This window comes from Salmo salar, chromosome ssa05, assembly GCF_905237065.1.
Source record: "Salmo salar chromosome ssa05, Ssal_v3.1, whole genome shotgun sequence".
Lineage (NCBI taxonomy): Eukaryota > Metazoa > Chordata > Actinopteri > Salmoniformes > Salmonidae > Salmo > Salmo salar.
In genome coordinates this window covers 68916455-68943406 of record NC_059446.1, presented here as the reverse complement: position 1 = coordinate 68943406, position 26952 = coordinate 68916455, and the positions used below count along the sequence as shown (strand labels likewise).

At 42.2% G+C, this 26952-nt stretch overlaps 1 protein-coding gene across 5 annotated transcripts in view; it reads left to right on the top strand.

The window, feature by feature from the left end:
• Positions 1-26952, top strand: part of LOC106605605 (intermediate conductance calcium-activated potassium channel protein 4) — a 52688-nt gene that overhangs the window by 21543 nt on the left and 4193 nt on the right. For 2 of the 5 annotated variants that reach the window (XR_006769946.1, XR_006769949.1), the window contains exons 5-8: positions 5737-5847; positions 8452-8573; positions 18624-18693; positions 19420-20146. Coding sequence is in view for 1 of the 5 variants with exons in the window: in XM_045718673.1 (XP_045574629.1) it covers positions 5737-5847; positions 8452-8573; positions 18624-18693; positions 19980-20146 (470 nt within the window). In the remaining 4 variants the exon portion in view is untranslated. Of the gene's footprint in view, positions 1-5736; positions 5848-8451; positions 8574-18623; positions 18799-19419; positions 20147-26952 lie in introns of all 5 variants that reach the window. The other 3 variants (XR_006769948.1, XM_045718673.1, XR_006769947.1) reach the window with 2 other exon arrangements.

Here is a 26952-nt window from a genome sequence, read left to right as displayed (position 1 = left end):
GCCCCTCCGCTTGCCCTGCCGGAAGCTGGGCCCGCAGTGTGTAGGGCCGTTTAAAGTCCTGAGGAGGATAAACGAGGTGTGTTACCGGTTACAACTTCCATCTTACTACCGTATTAACCCCTCGTTTCATGTGTCTCTCCTCAGGCCGGTGGTGGCTGGTCCCATGCAGGAAGGTGAGGTGCCGGAGGTTCCTCCCCCCCGCTGGACATTGGGGGTCCCCGGCGTATAAAATACGCGCCATTCTGGACTCCAGACTTCGGGGCGGGGCCTACAGTACCTCGTCGACTGGGAGGGGTACGGCGCGGAGGAGAGGTGCTGGGTACCCAGGAGGGACATTTTGGACCCTCCACTACTGAGGGAGTTCCACCGCCTTCATGGGGATCGCCCTGCGCCTCGTCCTCCGGGTCGCCCTCGAGGTCGGTGGCGGCGCGCTGCGGGAGCCGCGCGTCAGGAGGGGGGTACTGTCACGAATCCCACCGAAGGTGGCTCCCCTGCCTGCTCGGGCGGCGCTCGGCGGTCGTCGTCACCGACCTACTAGCCGCCGCTGATCCTTTTTTCCTTTTCGTTTGGTTTGTCTTATTGGTTGCACCTGTTCCTCATTTGTCTTTTGATTTTGGTTATTTAAGCCTGGTTAGCCCGCCCAGTGTTGTGCGGGATTATTTAGCGTCAGGTTGTGTTTTGTATTTGGATGTGCTGGCAATCTACTACTGTTCTATTTTCATGCATGCTGTGCACCTGTTGTTTGGGCACTTTGCATTTTTCACGCCCGTTGTGTTGGCGTCGATCGTGTTGTGTTTTTATTGAATAAACACACAGTTCCTAACCTCTGCTCTCTGCGCCTGACTCCTACCACCACTCCTAGCAACGACTGACACTCCCCTTGTCCTAAGGGTAAAAAATCACTAAACCCCTAAAATAAAGCAGCTTAATTGAATTTTAAACCCCAAATCTATTTTGAAATTAAGAAACAACCTGTCATTCATCGCAAACTTTGTGAATATTGGGGTTTTCCCTCTTCACAATGCAGAAAGACTGCATTTAATCAGTGGACACCACTCGTTTTTATTACAACACACCTGTCATAATTGTTTTCTTTGTTAAAACCTCTTACATCTAGATGTTCCGCTAGCGCAACGCCTCGCCAATATCCAATGATAGAGCGTGACGCGAATTACAAACTACTCAAAAATCCCAAAATTTCAATTTTTCAAACATATGACTATTTTACACCATTTTAAAGACTCTCCTTTATCTAACCACATTGTCCGATTTCAAAAAGGCTTTACAACGAAAGCAAAACATTAGATTATGTCAGGAGATTACCCAGCCAGAAATAATCACACACCCATTTTTCAAGTTAGCATATAATGTCACAAAAACCAAAACCACAGCTAAATGCAGCACTGACCTTTGATGATCTTCATCAGATGACACTCCTAGGACATTATGTTATACAATACATGCATGTTTTGTTCAATCAAGTTCATATTTATATCAAAAACCAGCTTTATACATTAGCATGTGACATTCAGAACTAGCATACCCACCGAAAACTTCCGGTGAATTTACTAAATTACTCACGATAAACGTTCACAAAAAACATAACAATTATTTTAAGAATTATAGATACAGAACTCCTTTATGCAATCGCGGTGTCCGATTTTAAAATAGCTTTTCGGTGAAAGCACATTTTGCAATATTCTGAGTAGATAGCCCGGCCATCACGGCTAGCTATTTTGACACCCACCAGGTTTGGCACTCACCAAACTCAGATTTACTATAAGAAAAATTGGATTACCTTTGCTGTTCTTCGTCAGAATGCACTCCCAGGACTTCTACTTCAACACCCAATGTTGTTTTGGTTCCAAATAATCCATAGTTATATCCAAATAGCTGCGTTCTGTTCTTGCGTTCAAGACACTATCCGAAGGGTGACGCGCCGGCGCATATCGTGACAAAAAAATTCAAAATATTCCATTACCGTACTTCGAAGCATGTCAAACGCTGTTTAAAATCAATTTTTATGCGATTTTTCTCGTAAAATAGCGATAATATTCCGACCGGGAGACCTTGTTTTCGTTCAAACACTGAAAATAGAAAATGGAGTCGTCACATGCACACGCGCGCCCGTGTCATTGTTCTCAGAATGACCACTTTCCAAAAGCCCTACTGTTTTTCGCCCAGGGACTGCAGTCATCATTCCCCGTTCTGGCGCCTTCTGAGAGCCTATGGGAGCCTTAGAAAATGTCACGTTACAGCAAAGATCCTCTATTTTCCATAAAGAGGCTATAGAAGGACAAGAAATGGTTAGAGAGGGCACTTCCTGTATGGAATCTTCTCAGGTTTTGGCCTGCCATATGAGTTCTGTTATACTCACAGACACCATTCAAACAGTTCTGGAAACTTTAGGGTGTTTTCTATCCACATCTACTAATTATATGCATATTCTAGTTTCTGGGCAGGAGTAATAACCAGATTAAATCGGGTACGTTTTTTATCCGGACGTGAAAATACTGCCCCCTATCCTAAACAGGCTAAAGTAGAGATTTCTTATTATTATTACTACTAAAGGTACTGCATAGGTTTTCATTGCCGAGACACCTCCCCGACACAATGGAAAATGATCCTTCACTCCTCTTTCTCTCCCCTTGTTTATATAAGCTTTCCCCTTTTTTAAGGGGGAACTTTCCACCATTTCCATTTTTAGGTAGTTTATAGTCTTTGGCACCACTGGAACAGGAGGGCGTGCCAACCTGTGCCCATGATTTGGAAGAAAAAAAAAGTTTCCTACTCCCAACAGAGCAGCTCTCTAGGACAATGAGTGAAGCAGTACTCACACCTGTAGCGCTTGGCTGTCAAGGACCCCTAGGCTCAACACCTCTATCCTGGGCTAGCCTGCCTCTCTGGTAGTGCCCCAGCTGTGTTGGGGAGGTGAGCAGTGCAGCGTGCTCGCCACACATCCTAACAGTGGGGTGTGGATGGATCCCTGGGAAGGATGTTGTGTCTCTCAGAATTCCCAGATTACACTGGGGCAGATTCAAACGGAATCTTTGGTTCTAGTCATGCCCATGCCCATGCCCATGCCCATGCCCATGCCAGTACCAGTGAGTGGGTTGGTTGATGTTAGGAAGCCAGCAGAGTATTTTGGGAGCTCTTAGGAGGGGACAGGGGACTAGTGCAGGATTTGTGATTAATCCATCTGAATGGCTCTTAGCATTATCTCTGTGTCCCGACTGTAACCTGTGTTTCATTGTGAGCCTTGGCTTGCATGCTGATATGATTGTTATTCTTTATCAGACTTGTATCTCTCTCTCTCTCTTACTGATGCAAACAAGGGAAGGAAAACAGGTAAAAATCGGTCTTCATTTTCAAACCAGTCTAATCTTTAAATGATATGATTACACTATGTCTCTAAAACCATGTACTGAATTTTCACAGTAATTACATTGGCAGGTACAATGCAATTACAGTGTAGGTAGATACACATTGGTACAACTGTGAGCTTTGTGCAATTACAGTACATATTGATATAAAATTGCACTCAATGGTAAATTAACTACAGTTGAAGTCGGAAGTTTACATACACTTAGGTTGGAGTCATTAAAACTCTTTTTTCAATCACTCCACAAATTTATTTTTAACAAACTATAGTTTTGGCAAGTCGGTTAGGACATGTAGTTTGTGCATGACACAAGTAATTTTTCCAACAATTGTTTACAGACAGATTATTTCTCTTATAATTCACAGTATCACAATTCCAGTGGGTCAGAAGTTTACATACACTAAGTTGACTGTGCCTTTAAACAGCTTGGAAAATTCCAGAAAATGATGTCATGGCTTTAGAAGCTTCTGATAGTCTAAATGACATAATTTGAGTTAATTGGATGTGTACCTGTGGATGTACTTCAAGGCCTACCTTCAAACTCTCTTTGCTTGACATCATGGGAAAATCAAAATAAATCAGCCAACCAAAAATTGTAGACCTCCACAAGTCTTGTTCATCCTTGGGAGCAATTTCCAAATGCCTGAAGGTACCACATTCATCTGTACAAACAATAGTACGCAAGTATAAACACCATGGGACCACGCAGCCATCATACCGCTCAGGAAGGAGACACATTCTGTCTCCTAGAGATGAACATACTTTGGTGCAAAAAGTGCAAATCAATCCCAGAACAACAGCAAAGGACCTTGTGAAGATGCTGGAGGAAATGGGTACAAAAGTATCTATATCCAATGTGAGAAACGAGTCATAACCTGAAAGGCCGCTCAGCAAGGAAGAAGCCACTGCTCCAAAACCGCCATAAAAAAGCCAGACTACGGTTTGCAACTGCACATGGGGACAAAGATCGTACTTTTTGGAGAAATGTCCTCTGGTCTGATGAAACAAATATAGAACTGTTTGGCCATAATGACCATCGTTATGTTTGGAGGAAAAAGGGGAAGGCTTGCAAGTCGAAGAACACCATCCCAACTGTGAAGCACAGGGGTGGCAGCATCATGTTGTGGTGGTGCTTTGCTGCAGGAGGGACTGGTGCACTTCACAAAATAGATGGCAAGGAAAATGATGTGGATATATTGAAGCAACATCTCAAGACATCAGTCAGGAAGTTAAAGCTTGGTCACAAATGGATCTTCCAAATGGACAATGATGATAAGCATACTTCCAAAGTTTTGGCAAAATGGCTTAAGGACAACAAAGTCAAGGTATTGGAGTGGCCATCACAAAGCCCTGACCTCAATCCTATAGAACATTTGTGGGCAGAACTGAAAAAGCATGTGCGATCAAAGAGGCCTACAAACCTGACTCAGTTACACCAGCTCTGTCAGAAGGAATGGGCCAAAATTCACCCAACTTATTGTGGGAAGCTTGTGGAAGGCTACCCGAAACATTTGACCCAAGTTAAACAATTTAAAGGCAATGCTACCAAATACTAATTGTGTGTATGTAAACTTCTGACCCACTGGGAATGTGATGAAAGAAATAAAAGCTGAAATAAATCATTCTCTCTACTATTATTCTGACATTTCACATTCTTAAAATAAAGTGGTGATCCTAACTGACCTAAGACAGGGAATTTTTATGAGGATTAAATGTCAGGAATTGTGAAAAACTGAGTTTAAATGTATTTGGCTAAGGTGTATGTAAACTTCCGACTTCAACTGTATGTTATATCTCCCCCATAGGTTAGAAGTGTAGTCTAAGATTTCACAGTAAGAATTAGTGTGTTGAGACTATTGTATCACACTGAAATATAGTCACTTTTAGTGCCAAGTCACTCTGATTCACTCTGTTGGGTTCCTGAGCATTCATCAACATTTTGTTGTTCCCTATCCAGCAAAGCACAACGCTATTCTCAGAGTAAACCATACTACTATATCAGTAGCACAGTGGCATATGATTAACCATTTCACTCTCACATAAGCTTAAGGTCAATTCAGTGTAACTAGTATTATGTGGCAAAATAGGCTAAATAGGCCCACCATATTTGTACAAGTTATAGCAAGTCACAACTATTTAATAACCTTTTGAAAAGAAATTGCAATGTCTATCTTGATGTTAGCCAAGCAGACCTGAAGCTATAGGGCTAATTTTTAATGTTGACATGATCATTTTGTGAATTCCGACTCTGACTCCCACTCTTACGGGTCACAAAGGGACACGAGGAGGATGACAAACAGCGGTGGTGGTAATCATGGTGACGGTGGTGTGGCTGTCTGTGTGTTTGTCCTCAGGGTGTGGCCTGTACCGCCATGCTGGTGGCCGTCATGACCAAGAAGCTGGCGCTGAACAAAGGAGAGAAACACGTGCACTTCTTCATGATGGACATTCAGATCTCCAAACGGGTGAGACGAGGAGAACGACTGCACCTGAGTTTTTCCATATCCCATTTGTCCACCTAGTCAGGAAAACGCTGGGCCCTAGTTCTGACCTTTACAAGGGCAGGGAATTTTTCCTGGTCAGGTGGTCAAATGGTCAGTAAAAATACCTGGCTCTATAATGACAGTAATGAATGAACATGTTGTGGGTGTCTCTCAGTTCAAGGAGTCATTTATCCCCATATTTCCAATAACTGAATGATAAGAAAAACATACTGTGAAGATCCAAACCACTGTCTTACATTGATAACTGGTAGCAGCCAGCTCCCTTCAAAGGTTCCCTCGGTCTCACAAGAAAATAAAACCCTTGACACAACAGATGAGGCCTTCTGGGTGGATGCAGGGATATTTTCTGCATCGCACGCGTGTTATGATTTTGAAGTCTATTTATCATATATTTTTTTCCTTAAATAGGGCATTCCAGAGGACAGGATAGTGTGGGAAAAGGACAGTGGAGAGCTTGGGAGGTGGGGCCCGCTAATCTCTTAATAGCCTCCAAAAGGCGTCAAAAAGAGGAAACAATAGTGTCCCTGTCAGGAAAGGGACTTGTGTCAGTCCAGGACGGGGTGCTCGGACTGACAGGAAACTGGATAAGATGATGTGTGTTGTGTGTGTGTATATACTCACTGCCGTAACTGAGGACACAGTGAGCGAGTGTATGTTGTTGAGGGGTTACTTCATGTTGAAGCCTCAGACAGGATCCATCTGCTTGCTTATCGCCGGGAAGGAGAATCAACAACCTGAAAATAAACGAGCACAACGGAAGATGCCTGCATGATTTCCATATCCATTTCCCAATATCCATCATTCTCGAATATGTATGTAGTGTATGGCAGGATTCTTTGAAATCCACTGACCTGATTGAGCATTAGCTGAGCGCTGGGTTGGCAGTGTTGGGTGTAGGCTACACCTGGCTGCAGGCGGCAGTGTGTTGTCAGTGTGAGGATGTGAGGTTGTAGGTCTGCTGAGGATATAACTGCTTCCTCCCTGGCACTGAACACATCCTCTCACTGGGTGCATCCTTACGTCTGTTTGTAGTTGTTTGGCGTGTGTGTGTGTGCCCCTGCGGAGCTGTCCGTCATTGCCCTGATTTACGTTGACAGGAAGAATAAGGAAAGACATCTGGGCACGGCCCCTGACGGCCCCTAATAATAACCCCACACACAGCACAACACAAGACAGGGCCCAGCTGGAGTGACTTCACCAGGCTCAGATAGGCAGTTACAGTGTCCTCGTCAGGAAGAACAGCAGACACGAATAGAATCAAAGAGAAAAAAAGAGGAATATGTTTCCGTAACCGACATATGGCCCACTGATGCCTATTCACATAATCAAATATTATTCCCTGTATGACGGGTACATGTCCATCCGTTTAGGTTTTTAGCAATCACCGCCGTGTAGCAAACATTAGTGTACAGCCCATCCCGCCTGACCCAGTTCTGCACTAAGCAACATTGTTTTCATCAACGTTAACCATGGACTACCTCTCACTTCATAACAGCAGTTTAATCAGCAAATAAACATGCCCCCAAGATGGCACCATGATATAAACATGCCTCCAAGATGACACCATGATATAAACATGCCTCCAAGATGACACCATGATATAAACACGCCCCCAAGATGACACCATGATATAAACATGCCACCAAGATGGCACCATGATATAAACATGCCCCCAAGATGACACCATGATATAAACATGCCACCAAGATGGCACCATGATATAAACATGCCCCCAAGATGGCACCATGATATAAACATGCCCCCAAGATGGCACCATGATATAAACATGCCCCCAAGATGGCACCATGATATAAACATGCCCCCAAGATGGCACCATGTTATAAACATGCCCCCAAGATGGCACCATGATATAAACATGCCCCCAAGATGACACCATGATATAAACATGCCACCAAGATGGCACCATGATATAAACATGCCCCCAAGATGGCACCATGATATAAACATGCCCCCAAGATGGCACCATGATATAAACATGCCCCCAAGATGGCACCATGATATAAACATGCCCCCAAGATAGCATCATGATATAAACATGCTCCCAAGATGACACCATGATATAAACATGCTCCCAAGATGGCACCATGATATAAACATGCTCCCAAGATGGCACCATGATATAAACATGCTCCCATGATGACACCATGATATAAACATGCCCCCAAGATGGCACCATGTTATAAACATGCTCCCAAGATGACACCATGATATAAACATGCTCCCAAGATGGCACCATGATATAAACATGCTCCCAAGATGGCACCATGATATAAACATGCTCCCATGATGGTACCATGATATAAACATTCCCCCAAGATGAAACCATTCTATGACATGCTGTCATCCTTCCGGTTAGTGCTGTAATTCTTTATAACTTAATCCTGCTATAAGCATGAGTGTTAGCTTAATGCATCACCGTTCCATATACTCTTATCTCCAGCTGGGACAGTCATGCTGTACAAAGGAGTGTGTGTCACACACGTACACGTTAGGGCTGCAGGTTTGATTGACTGGGTCTTGATGTTGGCGCTCTGTCTGTCCCAGATCCGCCATGCTGCTGCCAACGTGCTGAGGGAGTGTTGGCTGCTGCACCGCACCAACCTGACCAAGGGCAACAGTGGAGAGCACCGCAGACACCAGAGGTGCCTACTGGAGGCCATCAGAGTGTAAGTCCTCATCACAGTCTAACCTTTGTATTTTAGATGGGTGTTGGCCATCAGTTTGTCCACTGCTGTATGCATCTTCTTCAGGTTTCTGGGACACAACTCATCTCGACTAGATTTGTTCTGCAGAAACACTGGAAAACAGAAGAATAGCAATACATTTAGAGACTGTTCAGAGCACTAAGCCATCTAAAGTGTGTGTGTGTGTGTGTGTGTGTGTGTGTGTGTGTGTGTGTGTGTGTGTGGGGGCTGGTTTTATGGTTCATAAATTCTTTGTCAACACTGAACTGAGTCTATTTTGTTTGGATGCTACGGTCCAGCAAAACAAGTTTGGTACTCACCCCTTTGGTAAAAGATTAGGCCTCTATGTAAAATCTACTTTAGACATCAATCAAATGGATACACTCACTGACAATAGTAAAGTTTGAATTTAGAATAGAGTAAAGATACAACATAGTCTCACTCTCACAAAAGCTCTCGTGACTAAAAGAACTGCACAATGGTCATCTGACAAACAGTGAAACATTTATTTGACACGAAATTCAGAAGAAGGAACTTTGATCATGTGAAGTCAAATCACAACTAAGAAACACCGGAAAAGTTAACAAAAAACTGCTTGTGTTTGACCAAAAAATAAATCTGAATGACAGCTCCTTCTCCATAATAGCATTTGGGAACTTTGACGTCCTCTGCCTGCTTCCTCATGTCTACTTTCATTGTTGTTCATCCATGTTGTTTGAAAATATGTCTCCTAGTCTTCCTGTTAATAACAAGTGGAGTGAGGTGTGGGGTTGCCTGACCTCTTTCACGGGAGATCCTAACAAATAGGAAACTAGGAAGCTTAGACGTGTGAGTCATTATCAGGCAGCAGGACTTCATAATACTGTGTGTGTGTCCATGTGTGTGTGTATGTGTGTGGGAGAGAGAGAGAGAGAGAGAGAGAGTATGCCCGTAAGGGTGGAGGGGTTGCATTTCCTGTTGTACAGTTAGCAGACCCACTATAAATACATGGTGGAAAGAAAGCATGAGGAGACACTTCCAGCCCCTGAGCCAAACAGTTAAGAGACTATTTAGAGACTAATTTTGTTTTTACTTTTTCAGGCTTTTATGCATCGGTTCTTTGGCTCTGGCATCCCCACTAGGACATTTTAGTGCACATGAGTGCTTGATGGAAGTTCCCTGCAATATTGGTTTCTGTTTTTCTGGGGCAGTTCTGGTTTCATCCAACTTAGAATCAAAATTTAAACGTTGAAAACGTTGGAGCAATGGACATTTCTCCAATCTACCCATCCCGAACACAAAGCAGGGCTCCTGGATGTTAAGTTATTGACACTATCTAAGAGCCAAACATGATAAACTTAAAGGGTCAACCTGCAGTTGCTACATCCATTTTTGGACTCATAAATGAATGATATGTAGGGGAGACTGGGGTTGGTGTCACACTCGTCGTACAAACTGGAAGCATACTCGGACCAACATGCAGCGTGATCTGGGTTCCACATATTTTATTTAAGTCAACCGCACAAAACAATAACGAATAAACGAAACGTGACTAATTGGTGCACAAAATACAAAATAATATCCCACAAACAAAGGTGGGAAAAACAGCTACTTAAATATGATCCCCAATTAGAGACAACGATTACCAGCTGCCTCTAATTGGGAATCATACAAATCACCAACATAGAAATAATAACTTAGAACCCCACATAGAAATAATAAACTAGAATACCCCCCAGTCACGCCCTGACCTACTTCACCATAGAGAAACAATGGCTCTCTATGGTCAGGGAGTGACAGTTGGTTGTCTCACAGGTTGGTCGTCACAGTGCTAATGACTCCCAATGTCAATGGCGCTGTGTAATACACTGTATAGTTAAGGTTAAAATGTGTGAATTCTTTGAAAGAACTCATCCACCTGGTCAATTCATGTCAGCATGACAAAACATTGAGGTGAGGGGAATTTATGTGTTTTTCATAGGTGAAAGTTAAAAAATGATTTTATAAAAGGTATTGTCTTTGTAAATGTTTGAATTATGGGAGTATCCATGAAGAATTATGTTTGTTGAAAATAGGAAAGGGTGAGCTATATTTCAAATCTATTTATGAGTTCCTAGGTCAAGTCATGTGATAACTGTTGGGTATGGTTGTCACATGGAATGTTAAGTAGGTTGTCACTATCAGCTCCATTATAAAATCCCAAGCTCTTTTGTGCTTGTGATATAAAGAGCTCCCTTCGTTGTCATTTCTAACACACACCCACAGAAAAAGTAATTGTACCTTAAATGATATTATGGGCAGAAAAAACATTTTCATTGAAGTTCATGCGTCATTTCTGACAAAACTTTTTGATATAGCCTATCATTTCAATGACTATTTCACTGGTAAAGTGGACAAACTGAGAACTGAAATGACAACATTGAACAGTGAACCATCATATTATTGTATTGAAGATCTAATAATGAAAGAGAATGATTGCTTCGAATTTGGTCAAGTTTGTGTGGAAGAGGTGGAAAAACGATTGGTTTCCATCAAAAAGGATAAGCCACCAGGTATAGACAACCTAGATGGGAAACTATTGAAAATGGTATCAGACTGTATTGCCACCCCTATTTGCCATGTCTTTAACCAAAGCTTAAAGAAGTGTGTGTCCACAGGCATGGAAGGAAGCTAAAGTAATTCTAGTACCTAAAAATAGTAAAGCAACCTTTGCTGGCTGTAACAGCCGCCCAATCAGTTTGATGCCTGTTCTTAGTAAACGGATGGATAAAATTGTGTTTAAACAAATACAATGCTATTTTTCAAAGAACAAGTTAACTACTGACTTTCAGTGTGCATATAGGGAAGGGCACTCAACTTGTACTGCACTGACTAAGATAACTGATGATTGGCTAAAATAAATGGATTGTAAGATGATAGTTGGAGCTGAATTGTTAGATTTCAGTGCAGCCTTTGATGTTATTGATCATAATTCAAATTGAAAAAATGTGTTATGGGTTTACATCACTTGCCATCACATGGTTGGAGAGTTACTAATCAAATAGAACTCAGAGAGTATTCTTTAATGGAAGCTTCTCTAACATCAGATATGTACAGTGTGGTATCCATCATGGCAGTTGCCTTGGGCCGTTACTATTCTCTATTGTTTACAAGAATGCACACTCTACACATCAGCACCTACAGCCAGTGAGCTCACTGAGACTCTTAGCAAGGAGTTACAGTCAGAATGGGTAATTAATAATAAACTGGCCTTAAATGCATCTAAAACCAAAAGCATTATATTTGGTTAAAAACGTTCTCTTAAACCTAAATCTCAACTGGAGGTCTTCCCTGCAGCTCAGTTGGTAGAGCATGGTGTTTGCAACGCCAGCACGGTGTGTGCAATGCCTGGGTTGTGGGTTCGATTCCCATGGGGGGCCAGTACAAAAAAAAAAAAAAAATATGTATGAAATGTATGCACCCTCTACTGTAAGTCGCACGGGATAAGAGCGTCTGCTAAATGACTAAAATGTAAATGTGAAAGGAGCTGTGCATAAAGGATGTGACCATTGAAGAAGTTGAAGGAGCTAAACTCCTAGGAGTAACATTGGATGGTCTGTTATCAAGGTCAAGTCATATTGGCAAAGTTGTTATAAAAAGATGTTCTGCATTTTTGACGCAAAGATCAACTGTACTAGTTGTTCAGGCTCTGATCTTTTCCAGTCTTGATTACTGTCCGGTGATATGGTCAGGTTCAGCAAAGAAAGACTTAGCAAAGCTGCAGCTGGCTCAAAACAAAGCAGCACGCCTTGCCCTTAACTGCACAAACAGAACTAACATCAACAACATGCATGATAGTCTCATGGTTGAGGGTTGAGGAGAAATTGACTACTTCTCTTTAAGTCTTTTTAAGAAACGTGTGTGCTGCAATATGCCTAACCACTTGTATAATCTATTTGCATACACTTGAAAAAGACACATTCCCCACCAAACACACCATTATGGGTTTTCTTCAAGGTACCCAAACCAAAAACACATTTTATGCGTTGCTTAGTTATGTATAGCGCCATGTCATCGTGGAATGCTCTGCCACCATTAATAATAAACATACAGTACTGTATCACAGCGCCGCTCCTCTTTCTAAAGATCTGATTTAACTGTACTGTATATAAGAATATGAATATACACTGAGTATACAAACATTAAAACTTCTTATGGCTTGAATCCCGTTAGCGGGATCGATATGACAACATCCAGTGAAAGTGCAGGGCGCCAAATTCAAAACAACAAAAATCTCATAATTAAAATTCCTCAAACATACAAGTATTATACACAATTTTAAAGCTATACTTCTTGTTAACCTCTCTGGGCTTGGTGGGACGTTTGCGTCCCACCCTAGTCAACAGCCAGTGGAATCCCGTGGCGCGATATTCAAATACCTTAGAAATGCTATTACTTCAATTTCTCAAACATATGACTATTTTACACCATTTGAAAGATAAGACTCTCCTTTATCTAACCACACTGTCCGATTTCAAAAAGGCTTTACAACGAAAGCAAAACATTAGATTATGTCAGCAGACTACCCAGCCAGAAATAATCAGACACCCATTTTTCAAGCTAGCATATAATGTCACAAAAACCAAAACCACAGCTAAATGCAGCACTAACCTTTGATGATCTTCATCAGATGACACTCCTAGGACATTATGTTATACAATACATGCATGTTTTGTTCAATCAAGTTCATATTTATATCAAAAACCAGCTTTTTACATTAGCATGTGACTAGCATGTGACTAGCATTCCCACCGAACACTTCCGGTGAATTTACTAAATTACTCACGATAAACGTTCACAAAAAACATAACAATTATTTTAAGAATTATAGATACAGAACTCTTTTATGCAATCGCGGTGTCCGATTTTAACTTCTCTAGGGCCAGTGGGACGATTTCGTCCCACCTACGCAACAGCCAGTGTAATCCCGTGGCGCGATATTCAAATACCTTAGAAATGATATTACTTCAATTTCTCAAACATATGACTATTTTACACCATTTTAAAGACAAGACTCTCGTTAATCTAACCACACTGTCCGATTTCAAAAAGGCTTTACAACGAAAGCAAAACATTAGATTATGTCAGCAGAGTACCCAGCCAGAAATAATCAGACACCCATTTTTCAAGCTAGCATATAATGTCACATAAACCCAAACCACAGCTAAATGCAGCACTAACCTTTGATGATCTTCATCAGATGACACACCTAGGACATTATGTTATGCAATACATGCATGTTTTGTTCAATCAAGTTCATATTTATATCAAAAAACAGCTTTTTACATTAGCATGTGACGTTCAGAACTAGCATACCCCCCGCAAACTTCCGGTGAATTTACTAAATTACTCACGATAAACGTTCACAAAAAACATAACAATTATTTTAAGAATTATAGATACAGAACTCCTCTATGCACTATGTCCGATTTTAAAATAGCTTTTCGGTGAAAGCACATTTTGCAATATTCTGAGTAGATAGCCCGGCATCACAGGGCTAGCTATTTAGACACCCAGCAAGTTTAGCGATCACCAAAGTCAGATTTACTATAAGAAAAATGTTATTACCTTTGCTGTTCTTCGTCAGAATGCACTCCCAGGACTTCTACTTCAATAACAAATGTTGGTTTTGTTCAAAATAATCCATAGTTATATCCAAATAGCGGCGTTTTGTTTGTGTGTTCAAGACACTATCTGAAGTGTAAATAAGGGTCACGCGCACGACGCATTTCTTGACAAAAAAATTCTAAATATTCCATTACCGTACTTCGAAGCATGTCAACCGCTGTTTAAAATCAATTTTTATGCAATTTTTCTCGTAAAAAAGCGATAATATTCCGACCGGGAAAGCGTGTTTACGTTCAAAGAGAGAGAAAATAAAAGCATGGGATCCCGTCGTGCATGAGCCTGAGTCTCATAGTACTCTGACCGGCCACTATCCAAACGCGCTAATGTTTTTCAGCCAGGGGCTGCCTCGATATCATTCAGCTTTTTCCCGGGTTCTGAGAGTCTATGGGAGCTGTAGGAAGTGTCACGTTACAGCAAAGATCCTCAGTTTTCAATAAACAGAGCCAAGAAGAACAAGAACTTGTCAGAGAGGGCACTTCCTGTAAGGAATCTTCTCAGGTTTTTGCCTGCCATATGAGTTCTGTTATACTCACAGACACCTTTCAAACAGGTTTAGAAACTTTAGGGTGTTTTCTATCCAAAGCCAATAATTATATGCATATTCTATTTACTGGGCAGGAGTAGTAACCAGATTAAATCGGGTACGTTTTTTATCCGGCCGTGTCAATACTGCCCCCTAGCCCTAACAGGTTAAAATAGCTTTTCGGTGAAAGCACATTTTGCAATATTCTGAGTAGATAGCCCGGCCATCACAGGCTAGCTATTTTGACACCCACCAAGTTTGGTACTCACCAAACTTCGATTTACTATAAGAAAAATTGGATTACCTTTGCTGTTCTTCGTCAGAATGCACTCCCAGGACTTCTACTTCAATAACAAATATTGGTTTGGTTCCAAATAATCCATAGTTATATCCACATAGCGGCGTTTTGTTCGTGCGTTCAAGACACTATCCGTTGGGTAACGAATGGTGACGCGCCCGGCGCGTATCATGACAAAAAATTTCAAAATATTCCATTACCGTACTTCGAAGCATGTCAAACGCTGTTTCAAATCAATTTTTATGAGATTTGTCTCGTAAAATAGCGATAATATTCCGACCGGGAGAAGTTGTTTTCGTTCAAAGACTCAAAGAAGAAAATGGACTCTTCACGTGCACGCGTGCACCCGTCTCATTGTTCTCAGATCGACCACTTACCAAATGCGCTACTGTTTTTCAGCCAGTAACTGCAGAGTCATGATTCAACGTTCTGGCGCCTTCTGAGAGCCTATGGGAGCCTTAGAAAATGTCACGTTACAGCAGAGATCCTTTGTTTTGGATAGAGATGACAAAGAAGGCCAAGAAATGGTCAGAGAGTGCGCTTTCTGTTTGGAATCTTCTCAGGTTTTGGCCTGCCATATGAGTTCTGTTATACTCACAGACACCATTCAAACAGTTTTAGAAACTTTAGGGTGTTTTCTATCCAAATCTACTAATTATATGCATATTCTAGTTACTGGGCAGGAGTAGTAACCAGATTAAATCGGGTACGTTTTTTAACCGGCCGTGCAAATACTGCCCCCTATCCCCAACAGGTTAATCCAGCCACAGTGTCTGATTTCAAAAAGGCTTTACGGCGAAAGCAAACCATATGATTATGTTAGGTCAGTGCCTATACACAAAGAAACAGCCATTTTCCAGCCAAAGAGAGGAGTCACAAAAAGCCGAAATAAAGATCAAATTAATCACTAACCTTTGATGAGCTTCATCAGATGACACTCATATGACTTCATGTTACACAATACATGTATGTTTTGTTCGATAAAGTTCATATTTATATAAAAAAATCTCAGTTTACATTGGAGTGTTACGTTCAGTATTGTTTTGCTTCCAAAACAACCGGTGATTTTGCAGTGAGCCACATCAATTTACAGAAATACTCATCACAAATGTTGATGAAAATACAAGTGTTATGCATAAGATTATAGATACACTTCTCCTTAATGAAACCGCTGTGTCAGATTTCAAAAAAGCTTTACCGAAAAAGCACACCATGCAATAATCTGAGTACGGCGCTCAGACACAAAAACATGCCATACAATATATCCGCCATGTTGGAGTCAACAATAGTCAGAAATAGCATTATAAATATTCACTTACCTTTGATGATCTTCATCAGAATGCACTCCCAGGAATCCCAGTTCAACAATAAATGTTTGTTTTGTTCGATAAAGTCCATCCTTTATGTCCAAATACCTCCTTTTTGTTCGCGTCTTCAGTTCACAAATCCAAATTCACGACGCGCAGGTCAGACGTAAACTCAAAAAGTCCCATTACAGTTCGTAGAAACATGTCAAACGATGTATAGAATCAATCTTTAGGATGTTTTTATCATAAATCTGCAATAAAGTTTCAACTGGAGAAATCCTTTGTCTTCAGAAATGCAATGGAACTGAGCTACCTCTCACGTGAGCGTGCATGGCTGAGGCTCATGCCCTGCTGGCAGTCCTCTCACTCAATGAGCTCGTATTCATCCTCACTTCACAGTAGAAGCCTCAAACAAGGTTCTAAAGACTGTTGACATCTAGTGGAAGCCTTAGGAAGTGCAAAATGACCCCACAGACACTGTAGTTTGGATAGGCAATCACTTGAAAAACTACAAACCACTTCCTGTTTGGATTCTTTCTCAGGTTTTTGCCTGCCATATGAGTTCTGTTATACTCACAGACATCATTCAAACAGTTTTAGAAACGTCAGAGTGTTTTCTATCCAAATCTACTAATAATATGCATATCTTAGTTTCTGGGCGTGAGTAGCAGGCAGTTTACTCTGGGCACGTCAGTCATCCAAGCTACTCAATACTGCCACCATCCATAAGAAGTTTAAGAACACCTGCTCTTTCCATGTCATAGACTGACCAGGTGAATCCAGTTGAAAGCTATGATCCCTTATTGATGTCAATTGTTAAATCCACTTCAATCAGTGTACATGAAGGGGAGGAGACATGTTAAAGAAGGATGTTTAAGCCTTGATACAATTAAGACATGGATGTGTGCCATTCAGAAGGTGAATGGGCAAGTTAAAAGGTTTAAGTGCCTTTGAACGGGGTATGGTAGTAGGTGCCAGACACATCAGTTTGTGTCAAGAACTGCAGCGCTGCTGGGTTTTTCATGCCAACAGTTTCCCTTGGGTATCAAGAATGGTCCACCACACAAATGACATCCAGCCAACTTGACACAAGTGTGGGAAGTATTGGAGTCAACATGGGCCAGAATCCCTGTGGAACGCTTTCGATACCTTGTAGAGTCCATGCCCCGACGAATTGAGGCGGTCCTGAGGGTAACTGTTCTGTACTTTGTCATGTATTTGTACGTTTTATGTGGACCTCAGGAAGAGTAGCTGCTGCATGTGCAGTAGCTAATGGGGATCCTAATGAACTAAACTAAACACTTACCTACAAATTTACTCAGAATGTCATATGTTATTCTCATTACATAAAATTCAGAATTTTGTCAGGAATATCGTTCAATCAAGGAAAGGCTATTTGTAAGACTGTATGCTATACTGTTTCACTTCCTGTTAGAAAATGAATAAACTACTAGCAAACATTGTATCCAACCCCACGATGGGGCTGGTTGTCACAAGTGGACAGAGTGTGTTTGATGGCTTAGAACTCCATGTTAGAATAAATATGAGGATAAAAAGGGTCCCCATTTCAACCAAAGACCTTGGTCTTTCTCCTAATATTAAAAAAATTATCTTGTAAGATATATTAGTGCTGAGAAATACACACAAGAGTACAAACTGTGACAACCAACCCTGGTCTCCCCTACCCATTGATTCTTGAAGAGTATGACTTATAAATGCCTCATCAGTTTAGTTCAACTGTTGTGCCTCATCAGAACCCAAAATATAAGCTTGTTATACTCCAATGTTTTTAAACAATGTAAATGTAAACAAACACTATATAGCCTCAAAACATAGTTAAAACTATAATTTTGATAGCATGGATGATCAGTTCTGGCATCCATAGCCCTGTCTATGAATGTGAGAGGTTTCATTTCTCCAGCTCCATCCCTCAGCTTTTTACAGAAACGGGCAGGGAGGACGCTCTGTTATTGTTTCTATTGCTGATTGCCGCTTTAAGCCTGAAGCAACTGTTTATTATGTACCTCAGCTATTCTCAAAGCCAAGGGATTGTGTAATTGTTAGTGTAAGGGGTGTTGTGTTTGTTCAGTGAAGGGGACCCTCTACAGTGCACACACTACCCAGTCAGATTTATACATACTGTAATGCGTACTAGTGGCAGTGAAGACAGTTTTTTACTTCAGGCCCAGGCATTTATTTAAGGTCTCTATCACACTGTTATCATACTAAGATGTTGCTATGTCCTTTGTTTTCGACAGATTCCGGCACCTGCGCCTTAAACAAAGGAAGCTGAGAGATTATGCCAGTGAGATGGTCGACCTGCCCAAGGTAAACCAACCACACCATACAGTAGGCTAGAACAACTCACGGCAGAGCTGTGTCAACATGTTTGACACACACACACACGCCACGCGCAGGATAACCCAGATCCAGGTAATAACCACACTCTTACACAGACCATTATCCAATATATTAAAGTTGCTGTGTCTCATAAAATATCTGTAAAAGACACATAAAACTCTATAAAACGACCATGAGGTTTAGCAGAAGGTTCAAGTCACTCTGTGATGTAATCCTCGAGTCAGAGCTTTTTACCTAATGGGCAGTATACCTGGCAAAGAATGCACAACTAAAGAAAGTGGCTGTAGTTAATGGGTTGTGAGCGCTTTTATTAATTATATTGATTGATATATTTGTGCAAGTCCAGCTCATATGTATATCAAACACAGGAGCCAATTTATGAGGAAGAAACGGTCACAGGAGACAGTTTTTAGGAGGGAGATATGTACATGTGACGTATGTGGTTCCCCTCAATGTTTTAACTACCCTAGGGAGTTGTTTCCCCCAAGAGAGTTGCCACTGTCACCCTCAGCTCATCCGGGGTTAAGTCTGGGTTTATCTGAACTCCATGTCTGGATTTTGTTAGACATGCTTGTGTTGTTATGACAAATAACTATAAAAAGCACAAAACAACTAGCATTAGATGAATTGATTAATTGTCTGTATGACTGTCTGTTTGATTGTTTGTTTGTTTGGTTGATTGATGGTGAACAGATGATCATGTTTGGTTGTTTGTTTGTTTGGTTGATTGATGGTGAACAGATGCAGATGATCATGTTTGGTTGATTGATGGTGAACAGATGATCATGTTTGGTTGTTTGCATGGTTGTTTGCTTGGTTGTTTGTTTGGTTGTTTGCTTGGTTGTTTGTTTGGTTGATTGATGGTGAACAGATGCAGATGATCATGTTTGGTTGTTTGCATGGTTGTTTGCTTGGTTGTTTGTTTGGTTGTTTGCTTGGATGTTTGTTTGGTTGATTGATGGTGAACAGATGCAGATGATCATGTTTGGTTGTTTGCTTGGTTGTTTGCTTGGTTGATTGATGGTGAACAGATACAGATGATAATGTTTGGTTGTTTGGTTGGTTGGTTGGTTGGTTGATTGATGGTGAACAGATGATCATGTTTGGTTGTTTGGTTGGTTGGTTGGTTGATTGATGGTGAACAGATGATCATGTTTGGTTGTTTGGTTGGTTGGTTGGTTGGTTGATTGATGGTGAACAGATGATCATGTTTGGTTGTTTGTTTGGTTGGTTGGTTGATTGATGGTGAACAGATGCAGATGATCATGTGCGACTTGAGTGCCAACTGGAACAACTCGTACCGGGAGCTGGAGCAGCGCATCATCTCCATGGAGCAGAAGTTAGACGAGCTGGGTCACTGCTTCCAACAGACCTCTGAGCTGCTGGCACAGGCCCTGCGCTACCGCAACTCTGAGATCAGGTACAGCTAACACAACCCCAACCCTGAGATCAGGTATAGCTAACACAACCCCAACCCTGAGATCAGGTACAGCTAACACAACCCCAACCCTGAGATCAGGTATAGCTAACACAACCCCAACCCTGAGATCAGGTACAGCTAACACAACCCCAACCCTGAGATCAGGTACAGCTAACACAACCCCAACCCTGAGATCAGGTACAGCTAACACAACCCCAACCCTGAGATCAGGTATAGCTAACACAACCCCAACCCTGAGATCAGGTACAGCTAACACAAGCCCAACCCTAAGAGATCAGGTATAGCTAACACAACCCCAACCCTGAGATCAGGTATAGCTAACACAACCCCAACCCTGAGATCAGGTATAGCTAACACAACCCCAACCCTGAGATCAGGTACAGCTAAAACAACCCCAACCCTGAGATCAGGTATAGCTAACACAACCCCAACCCTAAGAGATCAGGTATAGCTAACACAACCCCAACCCTGAAATCAGGTACAGCTAACACAAGCCCAACCCTAAGAGATCAGGTATAGCTAACACAACCCCAACCCTGAGATCAGGTATAGCTAACACAACCCCAACCCTGAGATCAGGTACAGCTAACACAACCCCAACCCTGAGATCAGGTACAGCTAACACAACCCCAACCCTGAGATCAGGTATAGCTAACACAACCCCAACCCTAAGAGATCAGGTATAGCTAACACAACCCCAACCCTGAAATCAGGTACAGTTAACACAACCCCAACCCTGAGATCAGGTACAGTTAACACAACCCCAACCCTGAGATCAGGTATAGCTAACGCAACCCCAACCCTGAAATCAGGTATAGCTAACACAACCCCAACCCTGAAATCAGGTATAGCTAACACAACCCCAACCCTGAAATCAGGTATAGCTAACACAACCCCAACCCTGAGATCAGGTACAGCTAACACAACCCCAACCCTGAGATCAGGTACAGCTAAAACAACCCCAACCCTGAGATTAGGTATAGCTAACACAACCCCAACCCTGAAATCAGGTATAGCTAACACAACCCCAACCCTGAGATCAGGTATAGCTAACACAACCCCAACCCTGAGATCAGGTACAGCTAACACAACCCCAACCCTGAAATCAGGTATAGCTAACACAACCCCAACCCTGAAATCAGGTATAGCTAACACAACCCCAACCCTGAGATCAGGTACAGCTAACACAACCCCAACCCTGAGATCAGGTATAGCTAACACAACCCCAACCCTGAAATCAGGTACAGCTAACACAACCCCAACCCTGAGATCAGGTATAGCTAACACAACCCCAACCCTGAGATCAGGTATAGCTAACACAACCCCAACCCTGAGATCAGGTATAGCTAACACAACCCCAACCCTGAGATCAGGTACAGCTAACACAACCCCAACCCTGAGATCAGGTATAGCTAACACAACCCCAACCCTGAGATCAGGTATAGCTAACACAACCCCAACCCTGAGATCAGGTATAGCTAACACAACCCCAACCCTGAAATCAGGTACAGCTAAAACAACCCCAACCCTGAGATCAGGTATAGCTAACACAACCCCAACCCTGAAATCAGGTATAGCTAACACAACCCCAACCCCGAGATCAGGTACAGCTAACACAACTATAGCTAACACAACCACAACCCTGAGATCAGGTATAGCTAACACAACCACAACCCTGAGATCAGGTATAGCTAACACAACCACAACCCTGAGATCAGGTATAGCTAACACAACCCCAACCCTGAGATCAGGTATAGCTAACACAACCACATCACATACTGTATATCAGGTACAGTTAACCCAACCACAATCCAACCAAGTGCTAACAGTCAGTATCTGGACAATATGTGTGAAATGGTTGATAATGTATGTGATATCAACAGAGAGGTATATTTTCTAGGTGACCTAAATATTGACAGGCTTTCACCAAGCTGTCCACTCAAGAAAAAGCCTCAAACTATAACAAGTGCCTGCAACCTGGTTCAGGTTATCAATCAACCTAACACTGTATTTACAAACAGCACAGGAATGAAATCATCCACATGTATTGATCACATCTTTACTAATGCTGCAGAAATCTACACATCCATCAGATATATTGATCATAATATAGAAGCTACATGTAGGAAAACCAAAATTCCAAAGGCTGGGCCTAATATAGTGCATAAGAGATCATAAGAGATCAAGGTTTTGTAGTGATTCCTATATTGAAGATGTAAATAATATTTGCTGGTTTGTGGTGTGCAATGAGGAGCAACCGGATGTTGCACTTGATGAATTTATGAAATTGCTTATTCCACTTACAGTGGCTTGCGAAAGTATTCACCCCCCTTGGCATTTTTCCTATTATGTTGCGTTACAAACTGGAATTAAAATGGATTTTTGGGGGGTTTGTATCATTTGACTTACACAACATGCCTACCACTTTGAAGATGTAAAATATTTTTTACCGTGAAACAAACAAGAAATAAGACAAAAAATACAGAAAACTTCAGCATGCATAACTATTCACCCCCCCAAAGTCAATACTTTGTGGAGCTACCTTTTGCAGCAATTACAGCTGCAAGTCTCTTGGGTTATGTCTCTATAAGCTTGGCACATCTAGCCACTGGGATTTTTGCCCATTCTTCAAGGCAAAACTGCTCCAGATCCTTCAAATTGGATGGGTTCCGCTGGTGTACAGCAATCTTTAAGTCATACCTCAGATTCTCAATGGGATTGAGGTCTGGGCTTTGACTAGGCCATTCCAAGACATTTAAATGTTTCCCCTTAAACCACTCGGGTGCTGCTTTAGCAGTATGCTAAGGGTCATTGTCCTGCTAGAAGGTGAACCTCCGTCCCAGTCTCAAATCTCTGGAAGACTGAAACAGTTTTCCCTCAAGAATTTCCCTGTATTTAGCGCCATCCACCATTCCTTCAATTCTGACCAGTTTCCCACTCCCTGCCGATGAAAAACATCCCCACTGCATGATGCTGCCACCACCATGCCTCCCTGTGGGGATGGTGTTCTCGGGGTGATGAGAAGTGTTGGGTTTGCGCCCGACATAGCATTTTCCTTGATGTCCAAAAAGCTCAATTTGAGTCTCATCTGACCAGAGTACCTTCTTCCATATGTTTGGGGAGTCTCCCACATGCCTTTTGGCGAACACCAATTTTTTTCTTTAAGCAATCACTTTTTCTGGCCACTCCTCCGTAAAGCCCAGCTCTGTGGAGTGTGTGGCTTAAGGTGGTCCCATGGACAGATACTCCAATCTCCGCTGTGGAGCTTTGCAGCTCCTTCAGGGTTATCTTTGGTATCTTTGTTGCCTCACTGATTAATGCCCTCCTTGCCTGGTCTGGGAGTTTTGGCGGGCGGCCCTCTCTTGGCAGGTTGTTGTGGTGCCATATTCTTTCCATTTTTTAATAATGGATTTAATGGTGCTCCGTGGGATGTTCAAAGTTTCAGATATGTTTTTATAACCCAACCCTGATCTGTACTGCTCTACAACTTTGTCCCTGACCTGTTTGGAGAGCTCCTTGGGCTTCATGGTGCCGCTTGCTTGGTGGCGCCCCTTGCTTAGTGGTGTTGCAGACTCTGGGGCCTTTCAGAACAGGTGTAGATATACTGAGATCATGTGACAGATCATGTGACACTTTGATAGCACACAGGTGGACTTTAGTTAACTAATTATGTGACTTCTGAAGGTAATTGGTTGCACCAGATCATATTTAGGGGCTTCCTAGCAAAGGGGTGAATACATATGCAGGCACCACTTTTCCGTTTTCTATTTTTTAGAACATTTTGAAACAAGTCATTTTTTAATTTCACTTCAGCAATTTGGACTATTTTGTGTATGCCCATTACATGAAATTCAAATAAAAATCTATTTAAATTACAGGTTGTAATGCAACTCAATAGGAATACTTTTGCAAGGCACTGTACTAATAAGCATGCACCCATTAGGAAAATGAATGTAAAAACTGTTAAATCCCCGGTTGAGAGGGATGAGGCAAAAGGAATGGCAAATAAGTCTGGCTGCACAGCCGATTGGCAAACTTACTGTAAATTGAGTGTTGTTGTCATGTGTTGTTGTGTTGTTGTCTTGTGTTTCTGCCATGATGTGTTTTGTCTTCGGTCTCTCTTTATGTGGTGTTGTGGTGTCTCTCTTGTCATGATGTGTGTTTTGTCCTATATTTTATTTTTAATCCCAGCCCCCATCCCAGCAGGAGGCCTTTTGCCTTTTGGTAGGCCGTCATCTGTTCTTAAATGACTTGCCTAATTAAATAAAGATTAAATAAAAGAAAAATTTGTACTTAACTAAACAAAAATAAGAAAAAAATGTACTACGAAACAAAGCTAAATGATATAAAGATTGATGGTAAAAAGCTTTGGAGCACCATAAATGAGATTTTGGGCAAAAAGCTGAACTCAGCTCCATCCTTCATTGAATCAGATGGCTCATTCATCAAAAAACCCACTGATATTGCCAACTATTTTAATTATTTCTTTTGGCATTGGCAAGATTATCAATTGTAGGCATGACATGCCAACAACAAACTCTGCCCCTACACATCCATGCATAACTGACAAAATTATGAAGGACAAACAATTTAATTTTGAATTATGTAAAGTGAGTGTGGATGAGGTGAAAAAAGTATTGTTGTCTATCAACAATGACAAACCACCTGGGACTGACAACTTGGATGGAAAATCACAGAGGATGATGGCGAACTATACTGCTCAAAAAAATAAAGGGAACACTTAAACAACACAATGTAACTCCAAGTCAATCACACTTCTGTGAAATCAAACTGTCCACTTAGGAAGCAACACTGATTGACAATAAATTTCACATGCTGTTGTGCAAATGAAATAGACAACAGGTGGAAATTATAGGCAATAAGCAAGACACCCCCAATAAAGGAGTGGTTCTGCAGGTGGAGACCACAGACCACTTCTCAGTTCCTATGCTTCCTGGCTGATGTTTTGGTCACTTTTGAATGCTGCCAGTGCTTTCACTCTAGTGGTAGCATGAGACGGAGTCTACAACCCACACAAGTGGCTCAGGTAGTGCAGCTCATCCAGGATGGCACATCAATGCGAGCTGTGGCAAGAAGGTTTGCTGTGTCTGTCAGCGTAGTGTCCAGAGCATGGAGGCGCTACCAGGAGACAGGCCAGTACATCAGGAGATGTGGAGGAGGCCGTAGGAGGGCAACAACCCAGCAGCAGGACCGCTACCTCCGCCTTTGTGCAAGGAGGAGCAGGAGGAGCACTGCTAGAGCCCTGCAAAATGACCTCCAGCAGGCCACAAATGTGCATGTGTCTGCTCAAACGGTCAGAAACAGACTCCATGAGGGTGGTATGAGGGCCCAACATCCACAGGTGGGGGTTGTGCTTACAGCCCAACACCGTGCAGGACGTTTGGCATTTGCCAGAGAACACCAAGATTGGCAAATTCGCCACTGGCGCCCTGTGCTCTTCACAGATGAAAGCAGGTTCACACTGAGCACATGTGACAGAGTCTGGAGACGCCGTGGAGAACGTTCTGCTGCCTGCAACATCCTCCAGCATGACCGGTTTGGCGGTGGGTCAGTCATGGTGTGGGGTGGCATTTCTTTGGGGGGCCGCATAGCCCTCCATGTGCTCGCCAGAGGTAGCCTTACTGCCATTAGGTACCGAGATGAGATCCTCAGACCCCTTGTGAGACCATATGCTGGTGCGGTTGGCCCTGGGTTCCTCCTAATGCAAGACATTGCTAGACCTCATGTGGCTGGAGTGTGTCAGCAGTTCCTGCAAGAGGAAGGCATTGATGCTATGGACTGGCCCGCCCATTCCCCAGACCTAAATCCAATTGAGCACATCTGGGACATCATGTCTCGCTCCATCCACCAACGCCACGTTGCACCACAGACTGTCCAGGAGTTGGCGGATGCTTTAGTCTAGGTCAGGGAGGAGATCCCTCAGGAGACCATCCGCCACCTCATCAGGAGCATGCCCAGGCGTTGTAGGGAGGCCATACAGGCACGTGGAGGCCACACACACTACTGAGCCTCATTTTGACTTGTTTTAAGGACTTTACATCAAAGTTGGATCAGCCTGTAGTGTAGTTTTCCACTTTAATTTTGAGTGTGACTCCAAATCCTGACCTCCATGGGTTGATAAATTGGATTTCCATTGATTATTTTTGTGTGATTTTGTTGTCAGCACATTCAACTATGTAAAGAAAAAAGTATTTAATAAGATTATTTCTTTCATTCAGATCTAGGATGTGTTGTTTAAGTGTTCCCTTTATTTTTTGAGCAGTGTATATTGCCACTCCTATTTGCCATCTCTTCAATCTAAGCCTACAGGAAAGTGTGTGCCCTCAGGTCAGGAGGGAAGCAAAAGTAATTCTGCTACCCAAGAATAGCAAAGCCCCCTTTACTGGTTCAAACAGCCAACCAGTCAACCTGCTACCAACCCTTAGTAAACTTTTGGAAAAAATTACATTTGACCAGATATATGCTATTTCACAGTAAAGAAATGAACAACTGACTTTCCTCACACTTATAGGGAAGGGCATTCAGCATGTATAGCAAATGACTGATGATTGGCTGATAATAAGAAGACTGTGGGAGCTGTTTTGTTTGACTTCAGTGCAGCTTTTGACATTATCAATCATAATCTGTGTCTGAAAAAATGTATGTGTTATGGCTTTACATCCTCTGCTATATTGTGGATTCATTATTACCTGTCTAACAGAACACAGAGGGTGTTCTTTAATGGAAGCCTCTCCAACATAATCCAGGTAGAGTCAGGCATTCCC